Source organism: Bubalus bubalis, chromosome 24 (assembly GCF_019923935.1).
Source record: "Bubalus bubalis isolate 160015118507 breed Murrah chromosome 24, NDDB_SH_1, whole genome shotgun sequence".
Lineage (NCBI taxonomy): Eukaryota > Metazoa > Chordata > Mammalia > Artiodactyla > Bovidae > Bubalus > Bubalus bubalis.
In genome coordinates, this window is record NC_059180.1 from 9081042 (window position 1) to 9104086 (window position 23045).

At 45.9% G+C, this 23045-nt stretch overlaps 1 protein-coding gene and 1 non-coding gene across 3 annotated transcripts; both read left to right on the forward strand.

The window, feature by feature from the left end:
- Positions 1–267: 267 nt before the first annotated feature.
- On the forward strand, positions 268–21942 carry EIF4H (eukaryotic translation initiation factor 4H). 2 transcript variants are annotated; one of them, XM_006057079.4, is made up of 6 exons: positions 439–595; positions 13064–13251; positions 15383–15447; positions 15529–15625; positions 19806–19943; positions 20028–21942. In XM_006057079.4, the coding sequence occupies exons 1-6, from the start codon at positions 537–539 to the stop codon at positions 20165–20167; spliced, it is 687 nt and encodes a 228-aa protein (XP_006057141.1). In that variant the 5' UTR covers positions 439–536; the 3' UTR covers positions 20168–21942. The 2 variants fall into 2 exon arrangements, with proteins under 2 accessions (XP_044792245.1, XP_006057141.1); XM_044936310.2 differs by lacking the exons at positions 13064–13251; positions 15383–15447; positions 15529–15625 and having other exon boundaries at positions 268–595.
- Positions 14119–14241, forward strand: LOC112581929. The gene has a single exon (XR_003106601.1). It is a non-coding gene; the product is annotated as a small nucleolar RNA SNORA32 (small nucleolar RNA).
- Positions 21943–23045: the final 1103 nt, after the last annotated feature.

A 23045-nucleotide genomic window follows, 5' to 3' on the forward strand; every position in this document is an offset into this window, starting at 1 on the left:
TGTTAGCGAGCGACACCCTGGCCGGTAGATGTCGGAGTGGGACCAATTGGAGGAGAGCTCTGGGGTCCCTGCCAGGTCTGGTGTTCGGAAAGCTTAGACCACAGACAGCACCGCCGGCCCGGCGCAGATCCCAAAGACAGCCCGGAGAGGAGCCCTCGCTGCGCGCTGCAGCAACCAGAGGAAAGGTTCGGGAGGTCAGGCCAGGCTCACGTCCACTGGCGGGGCGGGGCGGGGGCCGGAGGCGGCCGCGGGTGAAGCCCGGATGCGGGGGGCTAGCACACAATGGGCCGGAGCGCACGGCAGGGCGCGCAGCCAACGCGCCGCCGCACCACGTGGGCCGCAAAGCGCGCCAGGGCCACCAGAGGCCCGTCGGCCCAGGCCGGGCGCGGCGCGGCGTACGTGCGCGCACGCGCGCGTGCGTGCGTGCGATTTGCGATCAGGCGGCGCGGCGGACAGCCCCGGCGGCGGGGCGGGGGGAGTTATATTGCGGGGTCCTTCCTCGCTCACCCTGGTTCCTCTCGGAGCGGAGACGGCAAATGGCGGACTTCGATACCTACGACGATCGGGCCTACAGCAGCTTCGGCGGCGGCAGAGGGTGAGGCGGGCGTGCGCGGGCCCCGGCCGGGCGCGGGAGGCGGACGGGAGTCGGAGGTGGCGAGGTGGCGGGGTGGGGGGGTGGGGGGGCTGGCCCCTGGGCGGCGGCCTTCCCGCGCTCACACCAGGGGCGGCGAGCCGTAGGGGCTCGGCTGGGCCGGCGGAGGCCTCGTAGAGGTACCTGGAGGACCCGGGCCTGGAAATGGCGCGCTCGGGGAGGGTGCGGCGGCGGTTAGGCTCCCAGGGGTTTGCTCGCGGGACAGACCCCTCCCTGTGCCTCCTCCGCCGCCCGCGACGTGTCTTTCCTCTTCCTCGGCCGCAGGGCCGGGCTGCCGCGGCGCTGAGGGCCCGGGACGACGGGCTCCCGCTTCCAGCCCCATCCCCCAGGACGGCAGGGCCAGCGCGGGGCTCTGCTGCAGAGCGGGGGTGGGGGCCCGCTGCCTGCCCGGCCCCAGCCCGGGTCCCGGCCGCCCCTTCCTGTTGTCAGCCCGTGCTGCAAGTGTGCTGGGCCTGTTTGGCCATGAGACCAGCAGTCTGTGTCGGGTCGGAAGGCCGAGAGAGAGGTTATTCCCTTCCGTTTTCGGGTGAGGCTGGGATTTGGCAGCTGGAGCCCAAGACGACCAACCAAAACAAACACACACCGTAGCATTTTCCTTTTATCCTTCCTTAGATCAGAGTGCCTTACTGACAAGTGCTACGTGCTTACTGGCAGATAAATGTTACGACCTGGAGAAGGAATCGCGTTAGGCTTCGTTCTGATTCTGGTCATACACAGACTATACGTGCACCTTGTTTAAAAGAAAAATCCTTGTCTAGTGAATTAAAAGCTTATGGTGCTTAATTCCAGGGACCTGCTCTGCATTTTTTATTTTTTTTTATACACGAGTGACCGCGTACAGAATTTAGGAGATGGGCTATGAACATCTTTCTGTTTGTCAAGGGTACACTTTGCCTTTGTGTGATTTGCAGAAAGGATTACTTTCCCAAGAAAACACCACAATAGTACCTACTGAGGTGTCCAGTCTCCTGAGTTTCAATCCCAAAAGTATCTTTGTTTGCTGAAGAATGACCTTTTAATACCTCGATTTGGGAATGGCTCAAATAAAAGCTTGTTTGGGTGCGTGAGTGCACTAAGTACCATTTATGACTGTAGAACATGGAAGTTGGGGGAGGTGGAGCCACCTGTTATTTCAAAGAATACTTTATTTGCTAATAAAAAAGAAATAGATGTTGGATTACATGTACAATTACTGCCTTTGGGGTAGGTTTCTAGACATCAAATTTGTAGTTAAGTCATCTTGAAATTTAATGACCAGTATTTTTTTTTTTCTCCTAGTTTCAAAAAACATTTGGAAGAACCCAGGAAAACTCTTAAGATTAAGACAGATCCAAGGAATTTTAGTTGGTTTGGGACTACAGTGTTAGTTGTAGTATACAAAACCTGGGGATTTTTTTTTTTTTTTTAATTCTTGGCTTTTGACAAATGTACCAGATGTTCTGGTGACTTGAGGTGTTCGAGTTAGTCTTCCTGTGTGTATCAAGTTTTGACAGTTGGGCTGCCTTGAATAACAAGTTGATCAAAAGTAAAATTCTCGTTTAAGATGCTGTTTATCAGAGTATCAGAAAAGACAAAAGACAGTGTTAGCCATTTGCCCAGATGCACTCCAGAAACTTATACGAGAGAGTAGTAGTTGGCCCAGTACATTTCCTAAGCTTTATAACAAAAAATCCTTTTGCTATTAAGCACCTTCTACAAATGACCTTGGAATTTTCCACTTGACTTCATCTTTATATAATATACATAGGAGATATTGCTCAGGTAGCTAAAAAGTAGTTTTTAAAAACCTGTTGGTGAATTTGTGTGTTATTTTAGGCAGTGTCTGGAGTGGGTCCAGAAACTTCACAGAGGACCAGACATGTAGTGGTGTGATCTGTGCCAAAACTTTCTTGTTCCAGATGGTTAATGTTAACTTCATCAGGTCGGAAGTTATCAGTTATTGGGATCTTTGACATTTAACAAAATGATAGGATCAGATGATCATCTTCAGTGATCGAGTTATGTTCACATCAGTACTTGTCTCAGGGCTTCCTGAGTGGCTCAGCGGTGAAGAATTCGCCTGCCAACGCAGGAGCCACAGCTTCCATCCCTAGGTTCAGAAGATCCTCTGGTGAAGAAAATGGCAACCCACTCCGATATTCTTGTCTGGAAAATTTCATGGACAGAGGAGCCTGACGGGCTACAGTCCTTGGGGTTGCAAAGAGACACGACTGAGCATGCATGCACAATACACGTCTCAGTGCTGTTTATGTCAGATGCGCTGCTTCACCATTATGGGTGATCACCACCTGTGTTGTTTCATGCTTGTTTCTTGTTTTTTTTTTTTTTTTTAATGCTCCACCTTTTTTTTTTTTGGCTTCACCCTGTGTCATGTGAATCTTTGTAGTTACCCTACCAGGTATCAAACCCACGCTCCCTGCAATGGGAGCACAGTCTTAACCACTGGACTGCCAGGGAAGTTTGTGTTTGGCACTTTTGTAAAGCACCTTGTCTCTAGTCTGGGCTTCCCTCATAGCTCAGTTGGTAAAGAATCCGCTTGCAATGCAGGAGACCCTGGTTCAATTCCTTGGTTGGAAAGATCTGCTGGAGAAGAGATAGGCTACCCACTCCAGGATTCTTGGGCTTCCTTTAATGGCTCAGCTGGTAAAGAAGCCACCTGCAATGCAGGAGACCTGGGTTTGATCCCTGAGTTGGGAAGATCCCCTGAAGAAGGAAAAGGCTACCCACTCCAGTATTCTGGCCTAGAGAATTCCATGGACTGTACAGTCTGTGGAGTCACAAAGAGTTGGATCCAACTGAGCAACTTTCACTCACTTCTCTCATCTAAAACACCTTAGGTAGGATGTCTTAACTCTGTAATCAACTTGGGTCACAGGTGAAAGGGATGGCAGGTTTGTCAAAATCTAAAAACTTGGGTTTTAATAATTATTATACATTTCTTGTAAGTGTATTTTGTAGTTGTGTGTAATAACCAGTATGGTTGTCAGGAAGCAGTGTTGAACAACTGCTTTATTTCCCCAGCCTCTGAAGGCATGTTCCCAGCAGCAGAGGGGAGAACCAGGGACAGCATTGTTGCTCAGAAATCGAGTCAAAACAGAATTCCAAATTATCAGTTGATTGTACCAGATCTTGAGTGTACTTTTGTTTTGCACTTTGCTAACTTATCTTTCTGAGGATCTGATTTTTCATTTGCCTTTGGCAATAAAGTGCCATTGACACTAATTTTACATTTCTGATTACAAAAGGTCTTTTGAGTGCTGAATCTAAAAGGAGCATCAATCCTGAGAATTAGATTGGAGCTTAGAATTAGCAAGAATCGATATTGCTGGAATGGTACCTGCTAAAGATGAATTAAACTACAAAGTTAAATATTCTTTATTAAGTTCCAGTGGGGGGAGGTTAGAATTCTGATCTTTGAGTCTTAGAGGACTTAAGCTTGGCATCTGTGTCTAAATGTCTACGTTTAAGTCTTATAATGCAGAAGAAAGTGTATGAAAGCTGACTAGTTTCACTGACAGGATCTGTAAAGGTGTTGAAAGGCATATTATGAAAACCTATCAAATGGCAAATTGTTTAGGTTTATTGTCATCCTCCTCTCCCCTCCTTAGTCTCCCCGTGCTTGATCCCAAGTCATTGTTCTCTTCAAATACTTGGTTTTACCAAGAGGTCTTTGAGATGTCAGAGATGTTCGGGCAGAAGCCATGGCATTAGAATGAGTCAGACAAGAGCTCAAGTGTTCTCTCAGCTGTGTATTAGCTGTGTGGTCTAGACGAGTTCCTTAACCTCTCTAAGCCTCATTTTCCCCACATATACGATAGAAACTCCTCTGTAGAGCTGTTGGAATATTAAATGAGATGTTAAACTGCAGCACGGTATCTGGAACATAAATGCTTAACAATCGGTAGCTGTTGATTTATAATTTTTTACTTCTTAAAAAATTTCCTTTGGAGTTAGTAAGAATGGGGAAGTTTCTATTGAGAGTTAGCTGGAATGAGTTATTGTTTTCCTGGGTATATTTCTAAAGCCAATTAAGGGAATGCTATTCATTTTATAGGCATAAAACATTTATAATAAGCATATATAAGTATCATAAATTAGTATTAAGTAATTTGTTCTTGTACATTATTGGTTTGTAACAGTTCATGTTGGATTATTAAAATGCTTCTGAGATTTCTTAAAAAAAATTCTTATGTACTTTTAAAATTTATATTTCTATTTGAAATTACCCTTAGTGTTCTAGAAAGACTTCACACAGAATCAAGACATCTTCCCAGAAACTTGGAACGTACAAAGCAGAATGTTTGGCTGAGAGGGTCAGGGCATCGGGGAGTCAGTCCTGGATCAGATCCAGCTTCCCCTGGAAACAGGAGAGTGTTGGGCAGGAGACCCTGCTGCCTTTTTGCCTTTCCATCGTTTGTACAGGTGGTTAGACTTGCACACTCAGGGCGCAAGTGACCAGCTGGTTTTGATGGCACTTCATAGCTGTGATGTCTAAGTTGTGTTTGTGAATCATTGAATATCCTTGGATTTAAGTTTGCCAAGCGTATCATAGTTTTTTTAACGTTCTTGAAAGGACCCTCAGGATGTGTTCACGTGTACTGATACTCTGTTGAAGACATGGCACCTGCACTGTGCGCCAGCACAGGGAGATGGAGCTGGTGACCCCCTCGCTCCACAGGCTATTCTTCTGTAATTGGAATAATCAATTGCATTTTTGTAGGGAACCCCCTGATTTTTTTTGGCCAAGCCCCACAGCCTGTGGGATGGTAGTTCCCTGACCAGGAGTTGACCCTGGGCCCTCGGCAGTGAAGGTGCAGAGTCATAACCAATGGACCACCAAGGAATTCCCTGGAACCTTTTGAATATCTAGCTTAGTAGAAGACAGCTGGTTTCTCATTTTTGTGTCTGTATTCACTCTTAAGGTAGGTTGCTTGACATTCATGAAGAAAATCCAGCCTTAAACAGATAAACAGTTGGAAGTGGGAGGATTGTTTTAATGGACTTTTTAGATAATTGTAGGTACTCTTAATTTTTAACTACCAAAACTTGCCAGTTGGTAATTTCCATAAAGGTTAATTGTAACAGTAAACATCTCTTACATTAAAATCCATATAGATTTGTCTTATGTTTTGAGTGTATCTTTTACCTGTGCATTTTTTTGGTAACATGATGTATTGGTCCTTTGGAAAATACCAGTTCACTGAGTTATGCAGAGCTTCCAAAAGCTGACATATTTCACTATACAGTGTCAAAAATCAGGTTCATCAATGTCACCGTCAGTTTCATCAGAAAAATTTCAGGAATTGGGAGGCTGTCAAGCGTATGTTGATAGATAAAAGTTTTCTAAAATTCTGGGTTTTGCTTTTGCTTGAAAGCCTGCATTTTGTCATTGGCAGCAGATAGTATTGTTGGTTTCCTGAAAGGGACAAGACTCGCTTCATTTACATGAAAGTGCCTGACACCCAAGTCTGGACCACAGTTGGTTAGTTCTTTCAGGTAAAAGTGTTGTTCCATGAAATGAATAGCTGGTTCAGTTTGTAACTCACTCACAGGAGTGCTTTTCCTCAAGCTAACCACGTACTTCTGTAAGCAGCAGAGTGCTTCATTCCCATTTGGTAACAGGATATTTTTTAAATGGGTCAGTATTTAATAAAGTTAATCATTTTGACCACTTTATCAAAAAACATTCTTTGCTAAAGATGGCTTTTTATTTTTTGTCTGAACCACTCACTCGTGGATCTTAACTTAGTTAGTCGACCAGGGTTTGAATCCAGGCCCTTGGAAGTTAGCGCATGGAGTCCTGACCACTGGACTGCCAGGGAATTCCTCCCTCCCCTTTTTTCCCCTATTTTTTAATTTAAATATTAAAAAAAACTGTTAACAGTACTGTGTTGGTTCCGCCGTACAGCAATGCAAATCAGCACATTTATACACACCCCTCCTCCCTCTCCCCTCCCCCAGCCCCTCCCCACGCCAGCGCAGTGCCCGCCTGGGCTCCCTGTGCTGCACACGACCTCTCACCAGCTCTCTGTCCTACACCTGATAGTGTGCGTATATTGATGCTTCCCCATTCGTCCCACACTCTCCCTCCCCTGTGTCTATGTCCACAAGTCCCGTTCTCTACATCTGCGTCTCTATTCCTTCCCTGCAAGTAGGTTGTGGTACATACATACAATGGAATAGTATTCAGCCATTAAAAAAAGAACACATTTGAGTCCGTTCTAGTGAAGTGACGAACCTAGAACCTGTTACACACAGTGAAGTCAGAGAGAAAAACAAATATAGTATATTAATGCATATATATGGACTCTAGACAAATGGTATTTGATGAATGGTTTTCTTTTTTTAAATACTGCAAGTGCATGAGTAATGGTGTGGTGTGGTGCCCCGTCTTGATGTACGTGATGGCCAACAGCACGATCTGTGGAGGTCTCTGCACTCTTTGACTTAACAGGACTACTACAGCTGGTTAGCCCACGGAACTGTTAAATGGAAGAAAGGTTTTCCTCTGGAGAGACAGAGCCAGAACCAAATAAAGGATGCTTTAATGTTCTTTTAGGGGCCATCTGAAAATCTAAATGAGTACCCATCTTGGTGAAAGAGGTTACTTGCAATCCTAAAGTAGTTGGCAGGCTTGTGGCTTCATTCCTTCTACCCTGATAAGTAGCAGATACTGTTGCAGTTTCGGAGATAAAGCAGTGAACAAGAGTTCCTGCCTCAGAAGGTTGCAGTTCCCTGCCTTGCTTTTTGTATCTTTCAGATGTGACTGAATTACGAAGCTCCCATTCACAGCAGAGAGAGCCCCCTGAAATAGGGCTCGTTGAAGAACTCACCCCAGACACTGCCCCCCACACCACTCCCAGTGTTCACCAGAAACTTGGAGAGGCTTTCATGCACATCCTGTAGTAATGATAGTTGTCAGGATAAAGGGATTTAATTTTGAGTGCTAACTAAAGGCTTTGGGAAATCCATACACTTAGAGAAAGATCAGAAGGCAGTGGCACCCCACTCCAGTGCTTTTGCCTGGAAGATCCCATGGACAGAGGAGCCTTGTAGGCTGCAGTGCATGGGGTCGCTAGAGTTGGACACAACTGAGTGACTTCACTTTCACTTTTCGCTTTCATGCATGGGAGAAGGAAATGGCAACCCACTCCAGTGTTATTGCCTGGAGAATCCCAGGGACGGGGAAGCCTGGTGGGCTGCCATCTATGGGGTCGCACAGAGTCAGACACGACTGAAGCGACTTAGCAGCAGCAGCAGCTACTTGGGAGTGCAGTGTCTTCAGTTGGTCCATGGGCTTGTTTTTTAAAATCTAAGCTAAAATTGAAATGTAATGTGACATCTTGGACGGGATCCTGGGACGTGAAAATGACAGACAGGAGGTGAGAGCTAAGAAAACCTGAATAAACTGAGCTTTAGTTAGTAAATGTGTTGATGTTGGTTCAGTGATTGTAATCAGTGTCTTACTAATGTAAGGTGTTACTAGGTAAGGGGGCTGGTAAGATGTTAATGAAATGAGGAGCTGGCTTTTGACAGCCTTACCTTTTTTGCTTATTGTCTCGAAACGAAGTAAATTACACATTTTGACCTTTCTTTGCACGCTCAGAGGATTTTGTCTTTGTTGCTTCCTTGCGTTTTATTCTCAGAAAGGCATTCTTACTGGGATTTATATAGGATCTAGGAAGAATGCCTCATGGCACGTGATATATGCTAGTGTTTGTGGGTGGCACGTGAACGACCAAAGCTGTTGATGAGCCCTGGAAGCACTAGAGGCAGAGGAGGCCCGATGCTTCAGTTGGCCCAGAGGCTAATACCCAGGCCAGGGCACCTTGTCACTGGTCTTAAATGGCAGCAACAAGACCTCCATTCTGCATAGTGGTTTTTGTTCGTCTTTGGTTGTGCTGGGTCTTCAGCGCTGCACCTAGGCCTTCTCTAGTTGTGCGAGTGGGGCTGCTCTGCAGCTGCAGTGGGCGAGCTTGTTGCAGTGGCTTCTCGCGCTGCGGAGCGCGGGCTCGGGGGCACGTGGACAAGTTGCGGCGCGTGGGCTTAGCTGCTCCACAGCATGTGGAGTCTTGCCGGACCAGGGATCGGACCGTGTCCCCTGCGTTGATTGACATGCGGGTTCCTATCCGGGCCCCGCCGGGGGGGTCCTGCTTAGTTTCTGATTCACTTAGAAGTCTTTGTAAAGTTCTTTCCCAGAAATAACAGCATGTGTCCTCCATTATTTATTATCTTACATATTTGGAAGCAAATCTTGAGCGCTTAGTTTTGTTTCATACACTTATGCTTGTAATCCCTGTCATGTTAATCTCTTCTCTTTTCTTACAGTCACCCTTCCTCCAGTCTCCTCTCACTCCTCTTTATCTTTGCTTATTCACATTATCATGTTGAGTTCAGTGTTTTGTCTGCTGTCTGGAAAATAAGAGTTCAAGTGCCTTTTGCTCCACCCTGCAGAGATGTTGCTCATTACTGTCTCCTGAATTTTCTGTCATCTTTTACTTGGGATGTGATTTCTTCTTTGTAGATAACCTGGAGCCCCTTAGCTGAATTATCAGCTCCTTGCTAGTAGGAACTGAGTCTTAGGTTTGTGCCCTTAATATGGTGCTCTGTATTTAATAGACATTCAGATACTTTGTTGACTTGAGTGAAGAAATGTGACCTATAGGATTTTGGTCACACATGGAGTTGAAAGTTGGCTTTCTGAAGTGACTGAGGGTGTAATTATTACTTTAAAACTTTCATATATGTATATATTTTCAATAGGCTGTCCCTGTCAGCAGCAGGCGTGAGTGGGCAGGACCCTTGCTCGATGGGGGCGGGTGATGGGGCCTGGGAGCGAAGCATAGACCTTCAGCTCAGTCTATCTCTGAATTACAGCTTCGCTTCGTCTGTTGCCTGTTTTTCGTCCACAGCTGCTAGTCAGGCTGCTTCTGCGTGAGCAGTGTATCCCGCAGGGTGTTTAATCGACCCATAACACTTCAGAATTGTTATTAAACTTTTATAAAGCAATCAGTCTTGTGAAGTATTTTTATGGTCAGTCTCAAGCTCCTCTATAACATAAAAATTTGAATATTTATAAAATAACAGATGCAAAAACGGAGGTACATAGGTGATTTGGAAAAGGTCCTTCACCAAGCTAAGGTGCCAGATGAGTCTTCTGTGTTTTAACCTATTTTAGAAAGTGCTTTCGTGTAACATAGCTTATTTGGAATAGTAGTCCCCTCTAAACTCAAAAGTATCTCCTAAGAATTCTGGCTCACAGGCTTTCTGACATTTGACTTTTATTTGATGGTGATGACAGCGTGTGGCGCTTTATCACGTGCACGCGTCTGCTCTGGGGTTTGTCTCAAGTTGCTGGCACACTAGGCTCTTGGTAGAGTGAATACATTGAAGTCCGTCCGGCTCCAGTCCCGTTGCGCTGTAGTGTCTCCAGTGAACTACTCTGTGGGAAGCTAAAAGCCACGCAAGCCCTGTAGAGCCGAGGGCATCGGGTGGGGCAGTGTTTAGGACTGCCTCTGTGATTCCTTGAGAAAATCTAGTGTTAAACCACTGGCAGTTGCGTGAGGCTGGGGTGAAATGAGCGAGTTCGTGGGTCTGAATTAGCTCTTTCCACAGCTCCTGCTCTTAGAGTACTGCTTGCCTGAAGTGGGGTTCTTCAGTCTTCATCTTCCCAAAGCCAGAGCTGGCTTCTGATGATCCTGCATTCTTGCTAGAAGCGATCCTTATCAAGGCTCAGGTGGCTTTCTGCACTCAGAGGCCGCTTCACCCTGTCTGTTCAGTCCTCTGTCCAGCACCCCACAAAAGTTCTCACATGCCCTTTTAGCAAGTCTTCCTCCCTCCCGTTTTCTTGGTTCATTAAAGGTACCCCTGCCAAATTTACCATTCTTTCATCCTCACCTTCTCGTTAATTTTTTTTTAAGATCATTTTAGCCCTTTGCCTTTTTTATGTATCTATGTAAATACATACACAAGCATGTGTGTATGCATTTACAGTTATTTTTGTTTTATTTGTGGTATTCAGACATAAGCTACTTGAGGGCAAGGGGCTGTTTTCCACCAGGTGTTACTTTAAGTGTTTTAAATTACAGTTGGTTCTCTGTTTTGACAGTTTTCCGAGTGTTTGTACTGTTTTTATACATTCAGTACCCAGTCCCAAGGAGTACCTTCCTGAAAATATTTTAGGTTTTATGGTTATTGAAATGCAAAATAAGCCACATTCACTTGTAAGTCTATTTTTCTCTTATTCAAGTGTTGTCTTAAAGGTATTTATTATCAAACATTTGAGGTATCTGGAATTCATGTCAGGCAAGTTGTGGAATTTCTATCATGATATTTCTAGCACTGCGTGAATTTTAAAAGTCAAGTTACTTTCCAAGACCTGGTGTTAATATTATACCCTGCAGAAGAAAGGGAAGGTGACTTTGGGCAGAGCTTTGACTCATGTGAGGAGACTCATTTGCTTTAAGTGTCTCTTAAAAGCAGCACCTCCCTCTTTTAAATTGTTTTCCTCTGAACCTTTTATTTTGAAATCTTGCAGGTCTCCAGTAAAGTTGAAAGAACAGGAGACAGTGGACCGTAGTAGAGTCGCAAGTTTCCGGTTGTTCTGTCTTGATACATTCATGCGCACACACGACATTTGTGCCAGACCCCCCGAAAATGAGTGGCTGTCCTGACTCTTCATTCCTAAGTAGTGTGTCTTCCTGAGAACAGAGGCATCCTGCTCACTGTAGCACCAGTTACCACTCCTAAGAGATTTAATGCTGACAGTAATATTTACACACACCAGTTTCACATTTCTCCACCTGCTTTATCTTTTATGGCTGTTTGTTCTGGGATCCAAAGATCATAGGTAGCACTGGTTGTCATTTTGTTAGTCTCCCTGCCTTAAAGAAGTCTTTCATGACTTTTATGTGTTTGAAGAGTCTGCTCATTTATAGAGGGCATGTCATTTAAGTTTGTCGTGTTACTGGAGATACTAAGTTCAGTTGCCTGTTTACAGTGGCAACTGAGCCTTGCCTGAATCAGTCACTACTGTGTTGGTGTGGTTTTCTAATTACATGATTCCTCCTGCATTTTTTAGCTGACATCATTATTAACGTAAAGAAGAGTTCCCCTGCCTTCCATTAATTTTAGCAGACCAGTGTAGGTTCAGAGCAGAATTGGTGAGAAAGTCCAGCGTTCCCATGCCCCCCTGCCCTCAGAGGCGCAGCGCCCCCGCTGTGGACATCACAGCGGCGCAGTGGCTCCGGTCAGCGAGCCTGCGCTGACGGCTCATCACGCAGTGTCCGCAGGTGGCAGTAGGTTCCCTCCTGGCAGTGTGCGTTCCGTTCTGTGGGTTTTTGCAAATGTATAATGGCCCATGTATTTTAAAATTGCCTGTAAAGCATTGTAAATCTCCGGTTGCAGGTGGCCGTGGTGGTGGTCACTGTTACTCCACACATGCACGCTGTGTGTATGCAGCAAGCAGCGTGTGTGATTTCTCAGGAATTCAATGTCTTTTTTAGTATTGACACAGTTTTCCAAATAAAGCTTAGAAAAATTGAGAAACTCCTCCAGGTGAGTATTGGTAGAGCTGGGATTTAAACCACTACCTCTCACATTAGCAATGATGTGATGGAGTCCAGGTCCTGCCACTTGTAAGCTCTGTGAAAGGGAAAGTCGCTCAGTCATGTCCGACTCTTTGCGACCCCATGGACTGTAGCCTGCCAGGCTCATCTGTCCATGGGATTTTCCAGGCCAGCATACTAGAGTGAGTAGCCATTCCCTTCTCCAGGAGATCTTCCCAACCCAGGGATCAAACCCAGGTCTCCCGCATTGCAGGCGGATTCTTTACTGACTGAGCCACCATGGACAAGTAAACGCCTCTTGTCTCAGCTGAGGAAATTGCATTGAGGCTTAAGTGAATTAGTCATGTGCACATATATTTGAGGACCCAGTGAGGTAGTGCGTGGCGGAGTGGAGAGTATGTATGTACATAGTACTTGCTACACAAAAATCTGTATGAGAGCCTGTTATCCATCATCAGACAATAGCAAGAGACAGTTGTATTGTGAATGAGTTAAACTTCAGCTTCAGGACAGGAAATTGGACAGTTCATTTCTGTATGTGTTAGTATTATTGGGTGTGTGGGAGGGCATTGGCTTAGGTTCTGTTCTTTTATTATTTAGGGAATAGGAGAACCCCTTTTCTGTAGGAGGATGTTCTGTTTGGATTTGATTCTCTAGGGAAATCTATGTTTACACTGATTGTGTATTTCTGGACATTTTTGTCATCCAAAAATAGGCATATTTTCCATAATGAATTTTGGAATACTTTGTCATTTCAGGACAATGTACGTGGTGGTACGGCTGAGTGAGAGGCATTTTCCTTGGCCCTTTGGGCAAACTTGAATCCTGTCTTTTTCTCCCTCAGGTCCCGTGGCAGTGCTGGTGGCCATGGTTCCCGCAGCCAGAAGGAGCTGCCCACAGAGCCCCCCTACACAGCGTATGTAGGTAATCTGCCTTTTAACACAGTTCAGGGCGACATAGACGCTATCTTTAAGGATCTCAGCATAAGGAGTGTACGGCTAGTCAGAGACAAAGACACAGACAAATTTAAAGGTGAGTTCAGGGGATTTTTACCGGGCTATTGTAAGGGGGAGAGAGGGTCTAACGCAGAGGGCTCTAATTATGAAAGTGTTGGAACATTTGCCTGGTCCAGGTAGTTGAAATAAACACACCCTTTAACTCATAGGTCTTCAGTTCTATGTGGCAGGGAGGGGAGGTATTTATAATCTAGTTTGTAGAAGATGTGACACATGCCGAAGTAAACCTGGAGTGTGCCTAGCCTGTGTAGCAGTTGTGTCTCTGCCAGAGAAGGAGTTCCCAGGAACGAAATGAAGAAATGGAACTCGGGGCTTTTCAGGTGTGCATCACCTTGGCTGACTCGTGCACTTGGGGGTGGTTTTCCTGTGATCTGGTTTATTATGAAGTCCAAAGAGTAACCTGGTACTTGTCACTCTACATTTGTGACGTCAGCGCATGTGTTTGGGGAAGTGATGGGGTCAGACTTCAGATCAAGTTAGTGTCTGTGGATTAGTCTCTTTAGGGCTCTTGAGCAGAGAAGGACTAAGAACAGGGAATCAAATGGCATTGGCGTCTAGCTGAATGAAGGGAGGTGTGCCTGTATTTAAGTGCTTGATGCAGGGTCCAAGGGCATTTGGTTTGCTTTATTGACCCAGAAATGCGCCCATGAAGAGCGCAGAGAGGCTGTGGTGGGGTGGGGGCTGTACCCGAAGCAGCGGTGTGCTTGGCAGAGTGCTTCTGTATTTTTGTCGTTCTGAAAGCTTTCTCACCTAAGAACCTAGACCCTTTTCATCGTAAGTGATCAAATAATGAAAACCCGTGTACCCGTTAAGCTTGTGGAAGTAAGTCACACTGCGAGGAAGCATTAAGAATTCAAATTTAAGGTACAAATATGTGGGTGAATGGTCATTACCGAGGCATTTAGAATGCAGTTTCTCATTTGCTGTGGACATGACCATAAAAAATGATTCCCACTAGGTTTTCTTTCTGCTACTTTGTTAGCATTCAGCCTATTTGGGAACATTTTATCTAAGGGGAATAGAAATGTGGGGGTGAAGCCAGCCTCAGGGCCGAGCCAGCAGCAGCAGGTTTTAAGAGTTTGTCTCATACGAGGGCATCTTCGGCAGCTCTAGAGTGAGGCAAGTGTGAGCTCTAGAGGGACCAGGCGACTGTTGCCTGTTTGAGTTTGGAAGTGGTTTTCTCAGTTCCTCTGAACATTGAATCCACGTGGGAGAGGCATGGATACGGAGGTGCAGGCCGAGCTGGGGACGGGGGCTCTCCAGCCATTCTTTGTGTGAGCAGATGGTGAACAGGAGAAGTTAGGACGCAGGCTGTCGCGCTTGCCGTCCTAGTGGGGTTTGAAGGGTGACTTGTGATCATACAGGAGGGGGAGGGGAGGGTGGTAATACAGGGTGCAGTGTGAGCACAGGGGGCAGTGGGGAGAGGGCTCTTAACCCAGATTTAACCCAGGGGGCAGGGAAAGGGCATGGACCAGAGTGTGGCAAGTAAGAAGGGAAGGCTTATTCAGAGGTTTAAGCGGGGAGAGAGGGTGTGTGGTCTCCGCTGCCAGGGGTGTCCTGTTTACAGGCCCGTGCCAGAATCTGGCATCAAGGACTCGGGTTGTCGATAAAGCCCCCAGACTAGCTGTCTTTAATTAGCCTCCTGAAGAGCATGTGCTTGTTGCTGAGGGTGTGTTTTTCAGCTTTGTAAAACAGATTTTATACCAACTACCTGAGCGTAAGTAATAGGCACCTTCAATGTAGTATTCCTTCAAAGCGTGTTTAGTATCCAGTTTGAAATGTGTCTTCAAGCCCCGTTAGATGTGTTCAGAAGTTAGAAGTCATTCAGAAGTCAAAACTAACAACTCTTCAATGATCCAAGCAAGGTTTTAATATTATGGTTAAAAGGTAAAGCTTTATAAAAATAGCTACTATTTCATTGCCTATTTGGTTAGCACTTTCTGATAGAATATAATTAAGAGGAAGGACTTCCAGGCAAATTCTACTTATTAGAAAGTAAAACATGCACTTTCAGGTTCTGCACGTCTGTGGCCGTCTAGGTGCAACAGAAGTGGTAGTTGTGAGGTAGGGAAGCGGTACAGACAGGGTCCCGCCGTGTCTTCAACCTAGAGTTCCTGGAGAAAGTCAGGGTTTGTTTTCTCTTACAGGATTCTGCTATGTAGAATTTGATGAAGTGGATTCCCTTAAGGAAGCTTTGACATACGATGGTGCAGTAAGTATATTCGGGTCTTCTCTGTGGTGGTAGTCGCTGGATTTTGTCTTGCCAGTACTTACCATATTTTCCCCTTATTAGCTCTTGGGTGACCGATCACTCCGTGTGGACATTGCAGAAGGCAGAAAACAAGATAAAGGCGGCTTTGGCTTCAGGAAAGGTGGACCAGATGACAGAGGTGATTGGTTCTTCTACAACTGAACATAAAAGTTGCTGTATGCCCACTGATTACAAGTCTTGTAGGTTATAGTAGACCTCTTATCTCGTGGGTCTGATTAGGTATTTATGAGCTTTTGAAAACGTGTAAAATCTTATAAAGAATGGATGATGCTTCTGCAAGCCTGGGTTTTTTTCTTCTTCCTTTTGGCAGCAAAAAACTTTTCTAAAATTTCAGTGAGGTTCCCATCACATGAGCTGTATGTCTTCCAATGAATTGCCCCATGTTTGTGCAGCAAGGTAATGATCAACCTCAACTTGACCTTTTTTGTGTATTCTCAGGAATGGGCGGCTCTTGAGAATCGCGTGGTAGGTGGGATTTCCGGTGTCAGTATCTAGAGTGTCACCACTTACCCTTTTTGGTGGCCTTGCTGCCGTTGTATGGTTCTTGTGAGTAGCCCGCCTGGCCGGACTGCTGCCTTCGATCCTCTCACAAAAGAAACTTTCCTGAAAGGTACCCAGGCACGCATCAAGCCTCTATTAGAGCCTCAGTGTTTTGGGGTAGGACTTCAACGCTTCTACATCGAGCCCAAGTTGAACTGATCCACCTTGTTTTGTTACCATTTCTTTGCTCTTACACATGCCTGTATCTCACACTGAGTCTTTCCCCTTGGTGGGGTCTAGTGTGTACGGCATGAATAGAGTAGTGTTATTTCTAGAAGTAGTGTGGAGGTTCTAGAAGCTTAGAGAAAGCCTCATGCTAATGGTTCCTGGTGGCTCCCTCCTAGATAGTAAGAAGTAGTCCTGTTGACCTCTTGTTTCTTAAAGGTGGACATTGTCCACTTGCTAATTGCCTCTCTTAACTCACCGAGGCAGGCTTGGGGTGCCTCCCGGTGTCGGTTCATGAGGTCAGTTTGCATGCCAGGCTTTGAAGAGTTGATGTCCTAAACATTTCTCATCTCTCTCTCTTTTTTTATTTTTTTTTTTTTTTTTTTTTTTTTTTTAAATTTTATTTTATTTTTAAACTTTACATAAGTGTATTAGATTTGCCATATATCAAAATGAATCCGCCACAGGTTTACATGTGTTCCCCAATCCTGAACCCTCCCTCTCTCTTTTTTTAATGATGAAAGTAGTTAATATTTGGTCAAAATGTCCATTGTAACCATAAGGTAGAAAATGAAACACAGGTCTGTTTTCTTTCCTGTAAACTGGAGATGCTCTGTACTGGCCACCTTGTTAGAGGAGAGCATTCGTGCCTCCCTGCAGCCCTGTCATCCCCTGCAGAACAGAACTCGACAGAAGGTGACTGCCAGGTGTGGGAAGAACTGGTCTTGGGAGTCAGTTTCTTAAAGAATTTATTTCCAGTACTGCTTTAGCTAAACAGATGGCTGCTTATATCTCTTGAATGATTTAATTACCCCAAATCCTATAGCCAGTCAGAAACAGCTTATTCACAGAAGTACAGTATAAGCCAGTAAACCTGTAGCTTTATGTGCAAGCTCGTCTTGGATTGAAAAGTGCAGCAAAGTCATCTCAGAGCCGCCTCGGGTGCAGTTGGTGACTCGGCGAGTGCTGGCCCCCGTCTGCCAGCTCTGCATGCCCTGGTACTGAAGAAACGGCACAGCGAGTTCCAGCTCTGAAGCTTACCAGAGGAACTAACACCTTTCTACTGTTCGCTTAGCTTGGGTTTTTGGAACTCTGAAGCAAGACATACAGTGAATGTAGCCAGAGAAAGTACCTTGAGCCCAGCCGGTGTAGACCATACTGTATCTAGAACTGGCAGTGCCCAGGTGGTGGCGTACAGCCCATGCAGGTTATCTCTATAGGTAGACCTCTCTGACTCTTTAATGATGTCTGTTTTTGACACATGCTCTTGTTAAAAAGAAAAAAAAATTCAAGCAATACAAAAAATAGAAAGAAGAAAGCAAATAAGGTCCCTGTCAACCAGAAATAGACAGTATATTAAACTAAACTTTGTAAAGAAAGCTCAGAAGTTTCTCATGGGTAGTGTGCCTCCTAGAAATCTGTCATCAGACTTGATGGAAAGGTGGTTGTTAATGTCAGACCATGCTTTTTATTCCCCATTGCTCATATAAGAAGAGATTTTGAAGCGAGGTGGTCGCTTAACGTTAACGTACACTGGCTTGTTTTCTTTCCCCTGCTGTGCTTGGTCTCATGATCCTGGACGGAGTATTGATAGCAGTTGTGTTTATGTGTCTTGTCTGTATGGGTGTGAGCTGATTTGTTCTATGCTAAACTCTGAAGCAAAAATTAATCTTATTTAAGGGGAATTTACTTTCATACCTAGTGAGGAAAGGTACACTTGACAGTTTAGTTTGGGGAAAATGTCAGGTTAATTGAGTACTGATTAAGCTTGGTTAATGAATGGTGAATGCTCTGGTTGTTAAAAGTGATTTCACAAAGAACCTTAGACTTGATTATATGCGTCCAGATTAGGTTTTCCCCCAGAGCAGTGCTCCTGCTGCTCTAAGTCTTTTTACAATTGTTTTCATTACTTGTTTTGTTAAAAATGGAATTGTTCAAACAAGTAGTCTCTGAACTGAGTTTCAGATAACTTCATCAATTTACAGATTCCTTGCTACCTTTAAAGACCATAAAAATTAAAACCTTACCTACCGTTTACGGTAGTCAGTTGTCTGTATTCACAATGTTGGGTTCTTGCAAACACCCAGGTAGCGGATCCTGAGCTATTGTTCCTGGGGAAATACTCGCCATGGTGAGGCTCAGGCCCGTGAGCCTTTGGTCATGTTTTTGTCAACCAGTCGATACATCACCGTGTTTAATATATACACAGTTGATGGGTTAACGGTGAAATCACAGGTGCTGCCTGAGAAAGGCTTCTCTGACCAGGCGCGCCCAGCCTTCTTGGTCTTCGGAGTGCTAGCCAGCATGTCACCGCGATGTTTAGGTGCTGCTCTAAACAGCAGAGTCACTCACAAAGAGCGCAGAAGGGCAGAAAGCGCAGCATTAACTAGGTTGTGAAGAGGGCGCTCGCTTGTTTGAGCCGAGGTCTGTCCGCCACTGGGTTGGGAGTACACGTGTCAGGTGACAGGTCTGCCCCTGCCCTGTGCTGTTGGAGTGACACCAGAAGGCCCGAGTACTGATCTCGGGGTTCCAAATCCGGTTAGTGGGTAGACACATTGCAAACACGAAATCTGCGAATAAGGGGGACCGACTTCCTCAAGCTCAGGATCCTTCTTCAAGGATAAGTTCCTACAAAGCTTTGACCAGTGACACCATCCTTGGAGTGAATAAAAGTAGTCACCTTCAGGAGCTTAAACAGAGAGGGCAAGCGTATTTGTTTAATTATGTCTTAAATTTTTATTGAAAGCTAAAGGTTATACTGTTAAAAGGTTATCTTAAAACAATTCATCCCCCTCCCCAATGACTTTCAGTTAAATACAAAACAAAGTAAGGCTTAAGGCTCTTAAAAGTCCATTGAGAAAATGTTTTTCACACTGATGACAATTGCAGCTTACTCTGATTGTAAATAAGATGCGATTTACTTACTTTAGCGGATGCACAAAGGATTGGGGGGGGAGCCCTTTGCAGCTGTAAGAGGCGTAGGTTGGATGTGCGGTTCCTGCTCTCTGACTCCCTCTTTGGGAAGGGAGTGGGCCTGATGACAGCTTTGTTTACACACGGGTGCTTTGCTTTTAGAATGATCCACACCTGAATGGCAGCAGAAACTGGAAAAAGGGGAGTGGTCACCCAGAGGTGACTTGGTGTTTTTATTTTGTCTTCACATCTAGCTCTGTGTGTGTGATTTTGCATTCTAAATTGTTACTTCTAAATTTCAGGTTTATCTTTTTTTTTTAACAACTATAGATGATAATCAAAAACAATAAAATGTGCTTTGAGGAGTTTTGTTTTAAGCCTTATTAGGATATAGTCTTACTGGCTTTCCCTGCAAACTTAAGAATTTAAACAGCTCCTTTCATTTTTCTCTCCTAAAATTCTTTTTCTTTTTAATCTTCTACGATTCAAAAAGTGTCAGTGTTGAAATTGCCCAGCAGATTAACATTTGAACCCGTTTTGAGTGCACTTGATCTCGGAAAAATTTCTGATGCTGGACACACTAAAGAATTTTAAATGGAGCGCAAACAGTTCACACAGCTGTATAATCAGCTTTGAGGTGGGAGTATAAAAAATCCTTTGTGGTTCTCTTCCTTCCGCAGGTTTCAGGGATGACTTCTTAGGAGGCCGGGGAGGGAGTCGCCCAGGTGACCGGCGAACAGGCCCCCCAATGGGAAGTCGTTTCAGAGATGGCCCTCCCCTTCGAGGGTCCAATATGGATTTCAGAGAACCCACAGAAGGTATGATGGTGACGTGTAAACGGGTGGCAGGAGGGCGCCTTCTCACGACGCCTCGGTAAACCGCGCTGTGTTTCTTTCCCCCAGAGGAACGAGCACAGAGACCACGGCTCCAGCTTAAACCTCGAACAGTCGCAACGCCCCTCAATCAAGTAGCCAACCCCAACTCTGCCATCTTCGGGGGAGCCAGGCCCAGAGAGGAAGTCGTTCACAAGGAGCAAGAATGAGCTTGCGGTGGGGAGGGAATGGGGTGTGGGGGGCGTTCGAGCAAGACCACAGCCTGGCTGGCCCCCCGGACCGGCAGTCCTGCAGTTACCATTCCTGCGCCTGACCTTTGTCCTCCTTTCTTACAACGGAAACACAGAGCTTGTGAGTGCATGTCAGCAGTTAACAAGTGGTTTTTAGTACATTCTTGGCTTTGCTGTATCTACCTAGTGCCTGTTTTGTGCTTTTTTTTCCCCTGCCACTCCTTTCCCCTTTTCCTTCTGTCCTTTTCCCTTCTTGCTCCTTGTCTCCTTCCAGCACATGAGTTTCTCTAGAGGGGCAGAGGCGGCCGCCGTGCGGGAGTTCTCTGGGTTGAAGTGCTGCTTCATTTCTCTCCATTGCTTTTGCCTTTTACTTCTGCCACACCGGCCTTTTCCTTTGCCTTTTCTCAGTGCTTCTCTTCTGACCTGCATGTCGAGTTCTGTATTGCTGTGGCTTCCAAGGAAGAAAGCAAGTCCCACGTTGGATAGCCCCTTGTTTTTAGTCAGCTATGATTAACAGACAGCCTTTGGGACACCTTGCTTTCAAAACAAGGATAAAGTATCTGTTGATCTCTGCAGATTCCTTCCTATAACTATTTATAGGTAGTCCTGACTCCACTACCCGCTTCCCAGATGGGCTGTTCACGTGGAAGAGGCTCACATTTCAAACAGCAGAACCCGAGAGAATGGTGTGAACTGTCAGTGGGGAGTGCACGCAGGAGGCAGACTGAATGCCCTGCTGCGCTCACTGTGTGCTTATCACTCTTCCAGCACCGTGTCCACGGTGGTCTCCCTCGGGCACCAGCCGTGTCAGAGGCCCCTCTGTGGCTGGATGTCTAGCTTGCTCTCCGCCGGGCACAGCGGTGCTTTTGGGGCCGTGGGGGGCGGCGCTGTGCTGGGCTCACCCTGTGCGGATACGGCTTCCTCTTGGGCCCCCACGGTGTGTCCGGCCTCCCTCTCTGGGCTTCGCTGTCCCCCAGTGTTAAGTCACAGTGAGAGCCTGTGCTTCCCACCGCCCCTTAATTTTGGAATGAAAATGGGCCTAGGATCTGGCACTTTACTCTATCACTTGATGAATTGAGAATTTGACTATGCAGATCTGTCAGGTAACAGGGAGGTGGCCCAAGGTCACCAGGTCTCAGCTTCAGGATGTCACTCCCACATAGAGTGTTCAGCTCTCACCCAGGGCCGGGCAGCTAGGCAGCAGCTTTTGAGCTCAGACACCTATGTGTGAACACATTTTTCAGCACCCGAGTCCCAGTTCATCCCACTGGGAGCAGTCCGGGCTCGGCTAGAGCCCCGGAAAAGAGAGACCCTCACCAGCAAGACTGGAGGGCCGGGGCAGCCGGGCCTGGGCGGCGCGCTTAGGAGACAGCTCCTCGTTAGCTGCCGCCCTCGGCTTCCCTGTCCCCAGGTCTCAGCAAGTCACAGAACTCTGCCTCCTGTCCTCCTCCCACCTGTCGTCTTTGCTTCTGAGATAAGAACCATTTGTGTAACACCAGTACTTACCTAAGAAAGACATGCATTACGTGGTTGTGATCAAACCTGATGCTTTCAGATGACCTACTTACATCTCCAATGTGGAAAAGATTAAGAACAAAACAAATTCATCTAAACTTCTGGGCAATCCAGTTGACTTTTAAATGTAAGAATGGAATTCCAAACACTTAACACATTCAGCTATATGACAGAAAGTAAATCTATGGATATGGTATTTTGTGAATGATCTTTTAAATAAAAGAAAACCTTACGTAATATTTAATGCTTGTCTTTATTTTTTTGAGTTGTTTTTTAGCTGCTCATAAAATTAGCAATTTTATATTTGGAAAGTCGTGTCCAAATTTAGTAGGATGTCCTATTCAGTGGGCAAAGCCTCTTGCTTTCAGAAGTTACAAGATTTGTGAGCTTATAATTTTAGAAGCTTGTAATGATTAGAAATGGGATGCCAATTTTTCTCTTTTTTCCCCCATAAAAATAATTTTCCTAACACATCTTAGATGGTGTAGCCATAGGTTTTGGCTGGGTAACCCTGGGCGTGGCCTCATGCTGGTGCTGGGTGCTGCTGCTCGGCAAGCGGATTGTATGTTGAGGAGGCGCCGTGTGTAGTTTGGTGGTTCCTCTGACCCAGTGGGCAAGGTGCGGGCTGCAGGCGGCCTTGGGGAGAGGCCCGACTGCTGGGGAAGGTGGCGAATTGACTTACCTTGCGGTCGGAGCCTGACTGCAACTTAATCTGGAGAAATGAGCGGGGAGGGTGGGTGTGTTCCAGCAAGTGCCTGAGCGACTGTTGACTTCAGCTGCTCCCCAGCAAGAGGACTTGACGTCAGCTGGTGTTTTCGTTCAGAGGGGAGCAGGAACGTCCCTGAGGCTGAAAACCCTCTGCCTAGAGTTAAGCAAGTGGGACTTGGTCTCCTGGAGGGGTTTCCTGGAACTGGTGGTGGGCAGGGGCTTGAAAATCAAGTCTGATGATGAGAAGCCTTCCCACGGATTCCGTCTTTGCAGGCCCGTGGACCTCGGAAGGGTCCTCTAGGTCTGCCAGCCGTTCAGAGGTTTCTTGTGATTGAAATGAGACTGCCCCTGACTCTGTCTCCCCCAGATGCGGCTGTAACCGCGGTGGTTGCTTCTTCACAAGCACCATTTTTAGAGACCACGGGAATCATTTTAGTACCTGCATCGAAGGTATGTCTTTCCCCCAAATAAGCACCTGAATAAATAGGGTCAGTTTCGCAAACATTTGTACTAACTATGTGAATGTTCCACAGATCGGTTCAGACGGATCATTGACATATGGTTTCTCTCTGCTATTCTTGAACTGGCTTCAGAGAAACCGATTTTAGTAGAGTGCCAAGTGAGGCCCTTTTAA